Source organism: Tarenaya hassleriana, unplaced genomic scaffold (genome assembly GCF_000463585.1).
Source record: "Tarenaya hassleriana unplaced genomic scaffold, ASM46358v1 Cleome2, whole genome shotgun sequence".
NCBI classification, from domain to species: domain Eukaryota; kingdom Viridiplantae; phylum Streptophyta; class Magnoliopsida; order Brassicales; family Cleomaceae; genus Tarenaya; species Tarenaya hassleriana.
Window position 1 is genome coordinate 3,959,833 of NW_010965372.1, and position 13,057 is coordinate 3,972,889.

Sequence of the window (13,057 nt, forward strand, 5' to 3'; positions counted from 1 at the left end):
GGACTTTTTTTTTTGTTGGAACGGTGGAGGGTTTTGAGATTCTTGTGTTATTAATGGGTTTTATGTAACTGTTGGGTAGCGAGTTTGCGAGCGAGCGAGCGAGTTGAAACGGTACGTTTCATTTGGGGTTTAATTACGGAAATGCCACTGCGGTTGAGGAACGTGCGTTTGGAAGATCTTTGTGGCCTTGAGTTTAGAGAGGACAGTTATTTGACCACGCCTCCACTTCTCTCACTTTTTTTTTTTATCCGTTTTATTTTTCTTTTTGTGGGCTCCGATTTAAATTTTCAAATATGATAAGTAAATTTAAAAACATTTTTTTTAAATTTATCAAGTTTGAAATTATGGTGAAAAAATAAAGTTCTTCATTTGAAAAAAAATACTCACTTTGTAAAAAACATAAATTTTAAATGGTACTTTTGTTTAAAATTGAATTTTTTGTTTCTTTTTCTTCTTAATATATAGCAATTAGAATTATATGGATAAATCATAACATATCTTTTATATTCGACCAAAAAATGAAGTTTATTGGCAAAGCAAATAATTGACGGTCCTAATGATTCGATTTTTAATTATATTCGACTGGAAAACAATGAAATAAATAAAACATGAAAGAAACCAAAGCATAGACATCGAAATCATTTATTTGTAGTTTTTGTAATGAAAAAAATCATATTTGTCATCAATGAAAACAAAAACTACACAACCCGTTGAACCCAATAACCTAACATAAACTAAAATCCAAGTGAAAAAAATAAATAAAATAATCAATTACAAAACACAAATAGATCATCTACTACAGAAGAACAAAACAAAGAATAGAGGAGAAAAAAATATTTTTTTGAAAAAAAAATCTGAAAATGGCAGACACGTAAAAGAATGTCCAGTGGAATTACAACATGTTCAGATAAGGAAGCGCCATCTAATGGCTTCTCTGAGTTCTCCCTTACAACAGTCACTCACTTTCTTCAATCGCCGGAGGCGAAGAGAGCCAAGCAAGATACTTTCTCCTCTTGCCATCTCCAAGCCCAAAGCTTCTTCCTCTTCCGTCAATGCCCATCACTTCCTCCGTCAGATTTCCACTCTCTCTGAATCCGGAAATCTCCATGAACCCTTTCTGCTTCTCGAAGAACAAGCTCGAAGCGAGTCGACCAATGCACTACTCGTCCGCGAAGCTGTGGGGATTCTCTTACAGGCTTCTGGGCAGAGAAAAGACATTGAAATGGGGAGGAAGATTCACCGACTGGTTTCCGGATCGACCCGGTTCGTGAACGACGAGGTTCTCAGCACCCGTGCAATCACCATGTACGCGATGTGTGGCTCACCTGATGATTCTCGCTCTGTTTTCGATGCATTGCAGAGAAAGAATCTCGTCCAGTGGAATGCTATCATCAGTGCATACTCAAGGAACGAGCTTTATGATGAGGTGTTGGAGATGTTTATCGAGATGATGTCAGAAACTGACCTTAAACCCGATGCTTTCACTTTTCCTTGTGTGATTAGGGCTTGTTCTGGGTTTTCTGACGTTGGGTTCGGACTTACTGTTCATGGGTTGGTGGCGAAGATCGGATTGATACAGGACGTTTTCGTGGCCAACGCATTGGTTTCTTTCTACGGGAGCCGCGGTTTTATTTCTGATGCCATGTCGCTGTTCGATACAATGCCTAAGAGAAACGTAGTTTCATGGAATTCTATGATCCGTGTCTTCTCTAACAGTGGTTGCTTGCAAGAAAGTTTCTTACTTGTCAGAGAAATGCTCGAAGGTGATGACGGGTTCATTCTTGATGTTGCCACGCTTGTTACGCTGTTGCCAGTTTGTGCAAGGAATGGTGAGATAGGACTAGGGAAGGCCATACATGGGTGGGCAGTGAAATTGGCCATGGACAATGAACTCGTTGTTAGTAATGTATTGATAGACATGTACTCCAAATGTGGTTGCATATACGATGCAGAAATCATATTTAAGTCGAACAAGAACATGAGCGTAGTTTCTTGGAACACAATGATAGGTGGTTTATCTACTGAAGGAGACATGCATCGGACTTTTGATCTTTTGCGGGAAATGCAGACTGGAAATGATGAATTCCAAGCGAACGAGGTAACCATTTTGAACGTACTGCCTGTCTGTTCCGATGAATCAGTCTTGTTGAGCTTGAAGGAACTACACTGTTACTCGATTAAACAGAGTTTAGTACATGATGAATTGGTAGCCAATGGCCTTGTTGCTGCATATGCGAAATGTGGCTCACCTAGTTATGCCCGGCATGTATTTAGCCATATAAGGAATAAGACAGTGAGCTCTTGGAATGCGTTGATCGGAGCCTATGCTCAGAGCGATGATCCATTGATGGCCATGGATGCCCTCCAGCAGATGAAGGAATTCAGGATATCACCCGATTCTTTTACTGTATGTAGTATTCTTTCAGCCTGTTCTCGACTAAAATCCCTGCGTCCAGGCAAAGAAATGCACAGCTTTATAATCCGAAACAGATTAGAAAGAGATTCATTTGTCTGTATATCGCTACTTGCTCTTTACGTTCAATGCGGGGAACAGTTTTCTGCAGAGGTATTATTTCATCGGATGGATAAAAGTTTAGTATCTTGGAACACTATGATATCTGGTTACCATCAAAATGGATTTCCTGAGAAAGCTCTACTTGTCTTTCGGCAAATGATTTTCAGTGGAATCCGACCTTGTGAGATTTCTATGATGAGTGTATTTGGTGCATGTTCACAGCTACCATCTCTGCGGCTGGGGAAAGAAGCGCATGCTTACGCTTTGAGGCACGTCCTGGCAGAAGATGCTTTTATTGGCTGTTCGATAATAGATATGTATGCCAAGAATGGTTCTATAGAGAGATCACTCAAGTTTTTTAATGGTTTCAAGAAGAAAAATGCAGCATCATGGAATGCCATGATTGTGGGATACGGACTACATGGGCAAGCAAATGATGCTATCAAACTCTTTGAAGAGATGCAAGAAGCTGGTCATGATCCTGATGAGTTCACCTTCTTAGGCGTTCTTATGGCTTGCAACCACTGCGGGCAGGTTCAGGAAGGGCTGAAATATCTTGAGCAGATGAAGCATGCCTTTGGGTTGAAGCCAAAGTTAAAGCATTATGCATGCATCATCGATATGTTAGGCCGAGCAGGACAACTAGACAAGGCTCTAACGGTTGCTGTAGACGAGATGTCCGAGAAACCTGACATTGGAATCTGGAGTTCATTGCTCAGCTCGTGCAGAATCCATCAGAATCTGGAAATGGGGGAGAAAATTGCAGCAAAGCTATTAGAACTAGAACCCGAAAAACCCGAGAGTTATGTTTTGGTTTCTAACTTGTATGCTGGATTAGGGAAATGGGATGATGTGAGAAAGGTGCGGTGGAAAATGAAGGAGATGAGTCTGCAGAAAGATGTTGGATGCTCCTGGATTGAAATAGGAGGGAAGGTTTTTAGCTTTGTTGTTGGCAACAGTTTGCTAGACTATTCGGCTGAATCAAAAACTATGTGGAGAATACTGGAGAAAAGAATAAGAAAGATTGGATACAATCCCGACACAAGCTCGGTACTACATGACCTAAGTGAAGTGGAGAAGATTGAACAACTAAAGGCACACAGTGAGAAGCTTGCAATAGCTTTTGGTCTGATCAAGACAACCAAAGGAACAACTCTCCGTGTTTACAAGAACCTGAGAATTTGTGTGGACTGTCACAATGCAGCGAAGTTAATCTCAAAGGTCACTGAGAGGGAAATAGTTGTGAGGGACAACAAAAGATTTCATCTCTTCAAGAATGGGTTTTGTTCTTGCGGTGACTATTGGTAAGGACAAGGGATAAGAGAGAGATGAAACAGCTCTTGTTCTTACAAACAAAACACCATGAGAATCTGTGGAGGAAGAAATCTGATTCAATTCTGGTGGCCATTCTCTATCTGATAGGTACATCTCTCTTCTCCTCCTAGATACCCAATACCGGTATAATTGCTGGGAGTAAGTTAAAGTGACAAGTTGTAGTTATAAAGTCTCCATATCAAAGGGCAATATGATCAAAGATTATGCCCAACCAAAAGACAGATTCTCATAATTGTTTCTTTCCCTTTAGTTTTGGTATCTTCTTCCTTCTTTTGTTAATCTCCATTACAGTTGCAAACTTCAAAGGGTCATTTTCGAAACCGTAGTCCTAGCTTTGTCGCTGTTTACATATGGATAAACCACCGTCATTGTATTACTTCTTCAGGGTTTGTGGCCTTCTGTATATCTCACATATTCCTGTTTCGAGATGAATTCTCTTCTTTTGTTAGTTTTGAAGTAGAAGTCTCTTTAGCTCTTTAGACATAAAGGGAAGACGTAAGCATCTTCTCTTGTAATGATTATGGTTCGTTCCCTTCTTTTGTTAATGATCATTCAATCTGTTTTGTTTTCCAGAAATGTTCAGATAACAGGAACATAACAAATTTTAACTCTTTTGGCTGCAGAATGGCCGGAATCTTTGCCTTTGCCCGAGAATTCATGTGGATTCAAGATTCAAATACCCGGTAAGGCGGTAACTCTGTATCCTAAATTATTGGCTTGACTGGATATATGGGTTGTTCATCAATGAAAATATCCATGACTAAGCAGGAATCACATGAAAAAAGATCTGAAATCTTCAACGGAAAGAAAACGTTAACCCCAAGTTCTGTTTGTTTCGGTTTCTTGGTTTTCTCTGTTTCCAAATCTCTCAGATAATATCGAAGTTCAAAGAGTATGCCTGTTAGGTCCAGGAACAGTGAAAACTGATGATACATTTAAACCCAAGTTTTAATGCTGTGGTCACAGAACTGCAAAATAAACGGAGAACTAAGTAAATGCAAAAACAAGTTACAAAGTCTAATTAGATTTCAGTTTCTGCTATAATCTGAAACACATAAATATATGGATTCATTTGTCATTGTTTCTCAGAAGCACCAAGAAAATCCAGCAATCAATCATGAAGGCATCCACCATCGCCATCATATTCTTCTTCTTCTCAGCCTTCCTAGCTGTCTCAATGGCTCAGCCTTCGAGCCCCGAGGAAACTTGCATAAGAAGAAACCTGGGGCGAGGGCTAGCCCCGGGACCCGCAGGCGACTTCAGGAGGTTCAAGAACGGGTTTCCAGTGGACGCGCTCTGCGGCGACGTGGCACGAGCCTTGTGGTACTTCGTGAGGTTGAATGGGAAGTTCCCTCCTCACTATGTGAAGGCAATGTGCAATGTCTTTGGAGGTGATGATGGGAAGGTGAAGGCTTATGTTGAGAAGAGATGGTTGGGGCATGTTGAGTTACTCCATGGGTTTTCTTGTGCTTCTTCTCTTTGAGGAAATCTTGTGGTTATGTGTTTGATCTTTTCTATTGAAGAAGAATGAAGATGAAAGGTGACTTTGTGTGTTAGCAGGCATGATAAAAAAAAAAAAGATGTTTTTCTATATTTTTACCGAAAGTAAAAAAATAAAAACATTATAAAAGATTGCCCTTTTTCTTTCTTTCTTTGTTTTTGTTTTGTCCTTTTTTTGTTCTATTTTCAACCTTTTATTTTCTAAAATGAAATTTTCTGCCTTTATCTTATTCTTACATAGTATCATACCACCTGAAATTAGTATCACTCCATTCCAATATAAGATTGAAGAGTCATTATAAAATAAATATAAAAGATGGATTTTTGTTTTCATTATAATTTGATTTTATAATATTTTATCTAGACCTTGATTTATTAGAAATAATTAGTACTTAAAATTCTCATAATTAAACTTACTTCAAATTTCATCTCAAGTGGAAAACATGTTATATTGTTAAGCTAAGTGGCTTATTGGTTATATATAATTGAAGCTTAGATTATATTATACCATCACATAAATATCAAAAGAAACACAAGATTCATGTCATCATTTAGGGATTTAAGCTTACTAATCACAAATTTCTAACCATAAACACCAATGAAATCACTTGTAAGTGTCCCAAAATAAATAACTCCATTATGTTCGTTGGCTTCACTCACCAACGTGTTCCCATAATATTCCCCCAGAGGAATTCGCCTGACTATTCCGCCGGAGGTGTTTAGTTTCACCGCCGACGGCTCGGTGGGGACCACCGCAAGCTTCATCACGACCGACGCGACCCAGAAATCTCCACCGTCCGTTCTCCTGATGTTGTCCGGACCCGGGATCCAAGGGACAAAAACCTCCCACGTGGCAGCTTTTGAGCCCTTGATCCAGTACCGCAGGATCCGGTTCCTCAAGACCTCGCCGACAAGTACAAACGAGCCGTCGGAGCTGACGGCGCAACCGGCTGAGCCGCTCAAGCCGGTCATCAAAACGGCGACGTTTTTCGTCTTCGGGTCATATCTAAAGAGCTTTCCCGTGGCATCTTTTACCGCAACCGCCAAAAGAAGCTCACTGCCACAAAATTCAGCAAACCGGTTATTAGAACCCGGTATGTAAAATTCAACCGTACCGGTTTAGCTACTAAAACGGAAAACCGGACGATGGTGTAACCAAATCACCTGGGGCCAAATCTTGAGCTGAATGATGTGAAGTAGACGTTACCGGTCACCGGATCAACGTCTAAGCCGTCCAAGAACCGGAATGGCGAGCCTTCAGCACTGTCAGCTAGTCGCTTGGCTCGTCCGCCGCGGGGAGAGGCGACGTACAAACCCAAATAGGCATCGGCTATGTACAAATAACCGGTTCTTGGATTGAAGGCTATACCAACCGGTCTTCCGCAGACTTTGCCCAAAAACGTACCGACAGCCTTATCGCACACCGATGTGTTCCTGCAAAATTTCGGAATAATCAAATCTTGGTTAAAAATTCTAGGTTTGTATATAATTAATTTAAAACTCAAGGATAAAATATAAATATTACTTTTCTACATTTTTTTTAATGAATGGATGTATGAACGTATAGAGGGGAAAGGAACATACGCAAGGGGGGAGGTAAAGGAGAAGTGGACGAAGCCGAGGAGAGGCCCGTTGTATTTGAGGATCTTACCGCCGGAGACGCCCGTGTACGGTCCTTCCCCTCTCGGATCGAACGCGAACGCTTCCGGTCCGGTGGTTCGAGGCGGCGGCAGCTCGATCTTCCGGAAGGTTCCGGCGGCAGAGACGGAGGACGACAACAGAACGACCAAATGGCAGATTCTTGTTATGATGATGAGCTCGCTTCTATGTTTCTGCGACATTTTCTTACAAAAAAAAAGATTGCTCCATGTAATGGATTTGGTCTTTAATTCTTTATATACACACATACGTAAATAAATAAATGCATGTGATGTGACTTCGGTTTTCTCAAAATCATATTTTATGGTTGGATTTATTTTTTGTTTTATACAAATTAGAAATTTGATTTTTATATGTGTGTTTGGTTTTTGGTTTTTTATTTTACTTTATTTAAACCTAATTGATATGTTCACGGACTCACAGGACTTTGTCTTTTCTGCTTAAAATTTACAATTTAAAACAGGCAATTTGTTTTTTTTTGTCGGGGAACAATTTTTGTATTGTTTTCTCACTTTTTTTTTTCATGTGAATGCGGCCGACTTCATTAGCTGATTTGTATTATCGGTATGGATAATACAAAAACCAAAACGAATCTAATAATGAATATCTTAAATTTAAATGATATTTGATCTATTATTTTAATTCATAAAATTTTAAAATTACTTACTCACAAAAAATAATTAAAATATTAAAATAAAATAAAAATAAATATAAAACTATATTCAAACAAAATGTAAACGTAGAATAAAGAGTGGAAAAAAAAGAAAATTAGCAAAATGGGATTAAAATAGAAAAAAAAAAAAGATTGAAAGGCCAGTCTCTCTTCCTCCTCGCAGCTTTTAGCCTTTTACCAGTCCACGACACACTCTTGTGAAAATTCAATCAAATCAAGCTACCCGACAGATTTTCACGAAAATGTTGTCGAAATTGTACAAAGCAGGCGAAAAGGCCTTGGCTTATCTCCTGCACAGCAAGCAGATTCACATGGCGTCGAAGAATTCGGACACTTCTCCCAAAGTTCAGGAGCTTTACGAACTATGCAACGCGACTCTAACAGGCACATCTCCTCCTGCTTCCATGGCTGTCCAGAAAATCTCCTCCTTACTGGGTATTTCTCGATTTTTCTTCTCATTACGTCTTCGTTTTGATTCCTTAGTCGTCTTCTCATGCTAAAGCTGCAATTTTGTAGGGTTTTGTTGGTTTAAGTTTGGGATTTTTTTTTTGTGAGTTATTAGCGTGAAATTGTGGTTTGGTCTTCGACGAGTCTCCGAATGCTTGAGAGTTGAGGCCTTTGCTTGAAAAATTACTCCTTGGATGCCAAAGGAAAGCTCATTGATTGTGGTTTTATGTCACTTGCTTGTGTCTGAATCAGGACAATTGCAGGTTTTCTTTTGAAACTGTCTCTTCTCTCGTAGAATTTCGTTGTATAGCTTTTGAATCTTCAAGGGCATTCCTATGGATTCGAGTTTCTGAGATGAGGTTTATGTCTGAATTGTAACTTGTGCACTTGATAGCTGTAACATTTAAGGGACAAATTGGATCAAGGGTATGACAATTTTCACTTTTATCCTCTCTTACTAGGCCATGGATTTAGTTTATGAAAAAGTAGAGATTATTCACCAGTTAATATATGGATATGTTCGTACCGATATTGCTGGAGTAACTGGGAACCGCACATCTGAGTGATCGAAATGTTCGAGGAAATTGTTTCTGGGGAATGCATATATCTTGATGAAGGAAACACAATTCCAGCCGTGGATCTTGTTTGAGAACTAGGATACAAGTAAAACGTTATATTGGATTTACCATTTGGAACTTGCATTTGTATGCCTTGTAAAGTGTTTTAATTTCTACTTCTAATTATGTTTTTCTTGTGATACATTACTTCCGATCAACGGAATGCAGACACGGTAAGTCCTGTCGATGTAGGGATCGAAGAGGAAGTACCGGACGATGATCGAGGTTATGGAGTTTCCGGGCTTAACCGTTTTAATAGAGTTGGGCGATGGGCACAGCCGATAACATTCGTAGACGTACATGAATGCGATAGTTTCACTGTAAGTTCGATATACGATTCTTCGGGCTCTCTGTTTCGTCCTTACAAGTTTTTCACCGTCTTATCTATGTTACTATAAAAATCCTTTTTTTTGTGTGTGAAGCAGATGTGTATTTTCTGCTTCCCGACTTCATCGGTGATTCCATTGCACGACCATCCGGAGATGACAGTGTTCAGCAAAGTGCTATATGGGTCCCTTCACGTCAAAGCATACGACTGGGTCGACCCTCCCTTTTTCAGACAAAACACTGCTCCCGGTCTCCCTCTAGGTTCAGTTTTCCTGATCTTTTCTTGTCTTTATCCTCGGGAATTCGCAAACCGACGTTTTTTTACTAGGGTTGTGCGTGGGTAAGGCCCCACGGTTACCTTCCCATGGGTATCCGAAACTCCGGAACCCAAGCCGCCGCAAGTACAAGGTCTGGTTTGTGGCCTATGGAAACCCGAGCTTCGGGTTTCGTCGGCTGGTTACTCGTACCGCGGGTAATCCAAGTCGAGGGGAAGAGAAAGGGTAGGGCTGAGCCGAGGGAGAGGGGGAGAGAGGCTTGGCAAGTGGTGATTTTGCCTCAGCCTTGCCACGCGGGCCGCTCGCCTCGCTGTGCAGCTCATCAAGTATGTGTCTCTCTTCTCTCCTCGCCTCCTCCGCCTTGACTCTCGCTCGCATCTGCCCCCCCTTTTCTTTCTCAGCAAGATATTCTCGCTACTCGCTGTTCCTCGTCCCGTCAAGCCATCGTGACATCGTCGGCCAGGTACCGAAACCCTTGCCACACTCCATCGGTAACCAAAGCTCGGGTACCTGATGCTGAGGTCGGGTAGTTCGACTGTGAAACCCGAGTGGGCGAGACCAAGGTCGGGTATGTCAAAAAACAGGGATACTCGACCCGCATCCATCCCCAGTTTTGCCAATGAAATGTGCAACAATGAGACTCCTAAATGGCTATATCTCTTGCCTGATATTCGTTTGAATTCGGATAGATATCAAATCATACGTTAGGTTTCCCGAGAGGGCAGTGCATGGAATAGGCGCAGAACAAGCTTGGGAAATGGTCGATGAGCGTCTTAGACATGAAGGGTCACATTGTTTTCCTAACATCATTTTACTCTAGTTTTGTCGAAACCGTGGAACTATTCGTTTTTACTGAGTTTTTGTGTTTTGGCAGCAAGATTGGCAAGGTTATCGACGGATAGAGTCCTAACCCCGCAGTCGGGGACAGCGGTTTTGTATCCGAAGAGTGGCGGAAACCTACACTGTTTCACAGCACTGTCTCCATGCGCAGTGCTCGATGTTCTCACCCCGCCTTACCAAGAAAACGCAGGCAGAATCTGCAGCTATTACGTGGACTACCCGTTTTCCGCCTTCTGTAAGCGAAACTATCTTCTTATCGAGTCCTTAGAAAAACGAGATTGATAAACAACTCGCCTTAGTTTCTCATCGTGTGTTTAAATCCGAGGACAGCATCCGATGAAGGGCCGGAGGTCGTGGACGACGGGAAGGAGGACGACTATGCGTGGCTCGTGCAGGTCGAGACGCCTGACGATCTCTACATGCGTCCCGGAACATATGTTGGTCCAAAGATCAAGGTTTAGAATCAGAACCGTCGATCTTTCGGGTACGTTATCGCGTCAAGTTAGGATCATACTGTATCAAAGATGCATCATTTTCTTGTAGAATCTGTCGGAAAAGACAACTTTCACAGTATATAAATCCGAGATGCCCAAAAAAAATACTTTCTTTCGGTTTCGTTGGCGATCGATAGAGCCGAAATTTTTTTACCAACCCTTTTTGTCCAGCAGTAACTTAACGAAATTGACTGCAAATGATCTTGGACTTCTCAAGCGCGGAAGGACTCTCGAATTCTTTCACTCTATTTGTATTCAAATCGAATCCGACATATTGAATCTATATGGAATCGAATCCGATATAAACATACAAAAGTGTATCGTTTTTAAAATTGAAAACTTAGTCTAAATAAAAAAAGTAAGAATATATTTATTATAACATTTTATTGGAGAAACCTGGAAATCACTTTTTCTTTTTCTCTTTGGTTATTGTGTAAAGAAGTGAAGGTGCTGTTTTGGGAGGAGAGAGAGACATTTTTTCTGTGTATCTCAGAGACTTTACTTTGTACACTGCGAATGGAGCCGTTTTTGGTATGCCGAGAACAACGGAATTACAAAGCTTATGTATCAATGCTTTAAGAAATATATATAAAAAAAACTATGGAAGGGAAAATTCACCCTTGGGTTTGAATGTTTTTTTTAGAGTAAAGAATCGGAATCATACCAGAAAATATGGAACTCATCGGAGAGAACTGAGGTAATCTTTAAGCAAAGTGATGATGGCAGTTGCTGAAGAATCTCCGGTGAGTTGCTGAAGCAAGATTCCGTCCATTCGGGCTTGAACTCCTTCGCCGACCGTCAACTCTTCCGCCAGTTCCTTCAACGTTCTCTCTACTCCGATCACTGAGCTCCCTATTCCGCTCAATATCTCCGGTAACGATGGGGAAGGTCTCGAGAGCTCGACAACCGTCACCTGCATTTAATTACCAAACATTTACCTTTGTCAAGATATGGACATTCTATCACGAAGGGGTTGGTTTTCGGTTGGGATTTTTGTTCGGCTGTTCTTGAAACCCCTTTAGTTTCTATTAAATGAGAATACTAGAGCTGGTTTTCGGTTTATAGAGAGATACTCTTCTATCTATGAATAGGGTATGGAAAGGGCGAGAGATTAGATGCAAACCTTTCGGCCAAGAGGTATATTAGCCTTCTGTTTAGCGATAGCTACAGCTCGGGAAAGTCCACCGAGAGCATCAACTAGACCATGGGAATGTGCGTCCTTACCAGTCCAGACTCTTCCTTGGGCAACTTCTTCCATCTTTTCGCTCTAGGACCCAAGAAAAGAATGCAATATAGTTACCTAAACGGATTAAAAGGGACAAGACTACGAGAGAGCGAATTGGATAAAGTACAGGCATCGAGCGCGAAGAGGCTGCTTTGTCTCGGAAAAGCTGGTAAGCGTGTTGTGCTGACTTGGCAAACAGTTCAGCTTCCTCTGGCCTAAAAGATATATATATATATATATGTTCCGTGTCAATAGAAGATCAGTGGAACAAACAAAATTGCCAAAACAGCAAAAATCGAAGGAGACTCTAATGATGTATCTTGAAGACTCTCACTTGAAAGGTCTTTGATCAGCTGCCAGAAGCTCGGCGTATTTTCCTCTAGATATTGTTTCCTTGTTGAGGCCAATTTTTTCGTATAGTTTGGCCAACGTAAATCTTGCTGCAAAAATAGCGACAACACATAAATGGAAATAATCGATCACGAGTTTATTTGTTTCTGGATCTCCCTGTTTCATCTCTCCACCACTAGAATGTGTTATTAGATGATAATTTCTCTTTAGCAAGAGCAGAGAGTAGAAGTTTGTAAGATCACCTGTGACAACACCGATTGAGCCAGTTAATGTTAAATTTTCAGCCACGATGGCGTTTGCAGCCATCGCCATATAATAACCTCCGCTTGCGGCCACGTCTGACATTGATGCGATGACAGGCTTTTTCTCTGCCAAAAGTCTAATCTCCCTCCACATTCTGTGTATAACATATAAAAGCTCTTGTTTTATATTCCAATTTCTGCCTTAGGCCTCTAGATTAGCTTAAATCGGCATTTACGGTTGGTGTATCTTGATATCGTAAGCTTTCCAGATATTCAATAGTATACTTAATTCTTTCTCTGGATTTAATTAGGATAGCTTCAGATCTGAAACTTGCATACAAGAGAATCATAAAATAGCGGGTCAATCACTCTGAGTCCAGTGTCCACCCATTGGGGAAATGAGAATCACGTAAACTACTTAACCATAGAACATTGAAAGTCGGTTACACTTACAAGTCAGAAGCAAGAGCATCACCTCCCGGACTGTCAATCCGAATGATGGCAGCCTTATATCTTTTGGACTCTTCAAAAAAAAAAAGGGGGGGGGGGGGGGGGCG

At 40.9% G+C, this 13,057-nt stretch overlaps 5 protein-coding genes across 6 annotated transcripts in view; 3 read left to right on the forward strand and 2 right to left on the reverse strand.

The window, feature by feature from the left end:
- The first annotated feature begins 916 nt into the window (after positions 1 to 916).
- LOC104812120 (pentatricopeptide repeat-containing protein At1g18485) lies at positions 917 to 3,833 on the forward strand. Its single transcript, XM_010539116.2, has one exon. The coding sequence runs from the start codon at positions 926 to 928 to the stop codon at positions 3,821 to 3,823; it is 2,898 nt and encodes a 965-aa protein (XP_010537418.1). The 5' UTR covers positions 917 to 925; the 3' UTR covers positions 3,824 to 3,833.
- A 14-nt stretch (positions 3,834 to 3,847) lies between these two features.
- LOC104812121 lies at positions 3,848 to 5,441 on the forward strand. Of its 2 annotated transcripts, none has more exons than XM_010539117.1 (3): positions 3,848 to 3,937; positions 4,474 to 4,533; positions 4,940 to 5,441. In XM_010539117.1, exons 2-3 carry the CDS (start codon positions 4,475 to 4,477, stop codon positions 5,331 to 5,333), a joined length of 453 nt encoding a protein of 150 aa, XP_010537419.1. In that variant the 5' UTR covers positions 3,848 to 3,937; position 4,474; the 3' UTR covers positions 5,334 to 5,441. The 2 variants fall into 2 exon arrangements, with proteins under 2 accessions (XP_010537419.1, XP_010537420.1); XM_010539118.2 differs by lacking the exon at positions 3,848 to 3,937 and adding an exon at positions 3,952 to 4,373.
- A 435-nt stretch (positions 5,442 to 5,876) lies between these two features.
- On the reverse strand, positions 5,877 to 7,233 carry LOC104812122 (protein STRICTOSIDINE SYNTHASE-LIKE 12-like). Its single transcript, XM_010539119.2, has 3 exons — positions 6,935 to 7,233; positions 6,515 to 6,784; positions 5,877 to 6,407 (listed from the first exon to the last, which is right to left on the reverse strand). Exons 1-3 carry the CDS (start codon positions 7,189 to 7,191, stop codon positions 5,933 to 5,935), a joined length of 1,002 nt encoding a protein of 333 aa, XP_010537421.1. The 5' UTR covers positions 7,192 to 7,233; the 3' UTR covers positions 5,877 to 5,932.
- Positions 7,234 to 7,812: 579 nt separating this feature from the next.
- On the forward strand, positions 7,813 to 10,839 carry LOC104812123 (plant cysteine oxidase 3). Its single transcript, XM_010539120.1, has 5 exons — positions 7,813 to 8,117; positions 8,915 to 9,066; positions 9,172 to 9,334; positions 10,223 to 10,423; positions 10,519 to 10,839. Exons 1-5 carry the CDS (start codon positions 7,925 to 7,927, stop codon positions 10,647 to 10,649), a joined length of 840 nt encoding a protein of 279 aa, XP_010537422.1. The 5' UTR covers positions 7,813 to 7,924; the 3' UTR covers positions 10,650 to 10,839.
- Positions 10,840 to 11,167: 328 nt separating this feature from the next.
- LOC104812124 (serine protease SPPA, chloroplastic) overlaps positions 11,168 to 13,057 on the reverse strand; it is a 5,487-nt gene continuing 3,597 nt past the window's right edge. Inside the window, exons 8-13 of the mRNA XM_010539121.1 lie at positions 12,954 to 13,023; positions 12,501 to 12,655; positions 12,242 to 12,347; positions 12,035 to 12,122; positions 11,806 to 11,949; positions 11,168 to 11,595 (exon numbers count right to left, since the gene is read on the reverse strand). Of these exons, the coding sequence (XP_010537423.1) occupies positions 11,362 to 11,595; positions 11,806 to 11,949; positions 12,035 to 12,122; positions 12,242 to 12,347; positions 12,501 to 12,655; positions 12,954 to 13,023 (797 nt within the window). The 3' untranslated portion in view covers positions 11,168 to 11,361. The remainder of the gene's footprint in view (positions 11,596 to 11,805; positions 11,950 to 12,034; positions 12,123 to 12,241; positions 12,348 to 12,500; positions 12,656 to 12,953; positions 13,024 to 13,057) is intronic.

Coding starts and splice junctions, on each gene's coding strand:
- LOC104812120 (XM_010539116.2), top strand. CDS start 926: ATGGCTTCTCTGAGTTCTCCCTTACAACAGTCACTCACTTTCTTCAAT.
- LOC104812121 (XM_010539117.1), top strand. CDS start 4,475: ATGGCCGGAATCTTTGCCTTTGCCCGAGAATTCATGTGGATTCAAGAT. Junction 4,534..4,939: donor ATTCAAGATTCAAATACCCG/GTAAGGCGGTAA, acceptor ATTGTTTCTCAG/AAGCACCAAGAAAATCCAGC.
- LOC104812122 (XM_010539119.2), bottom strand. CDS start 7,191: ATGTCGCAGAAACATAGAAGCGAGCTCATCATCATAACAAGAATCTGC. Junction 6,785..6,934: donor TCCTTTACCTCCCCCCTTGC/GTATGTTCCTTT, acceptor GAAATTTTGCAG/GAACACATCGGTGTGCGATA. Junction 6,408..6,514: donor AGCTCAAGATTTGGCCCCAG/GTGATTTGGTTA, acceptor ATTTTGTGGCAG/TGAGCTTCTTTTGGCGGTTG.
- LOC104812123 (XM_010539120.1), top strand. CDS start 7,925: ATGTTGTCGAAATTGTACAAAGCAGGCGAAAAGGCCTTGGCTTATCTC. Junction 9,067..9,171: donor ATGAATGCGATAGTTTCACT/GTAAGTTCGATA, acceptor TGTGTGAAGCAG/ATGTGTATTTTCTGCTTCCC. Junction 9,335..10,222: donor TGCTCCCGGTCTCCCTCTAG/GTTCAGTTTTCC, acceptor GTGTTTTGGCAG/CAAGATTGGCAAGGTTATCG.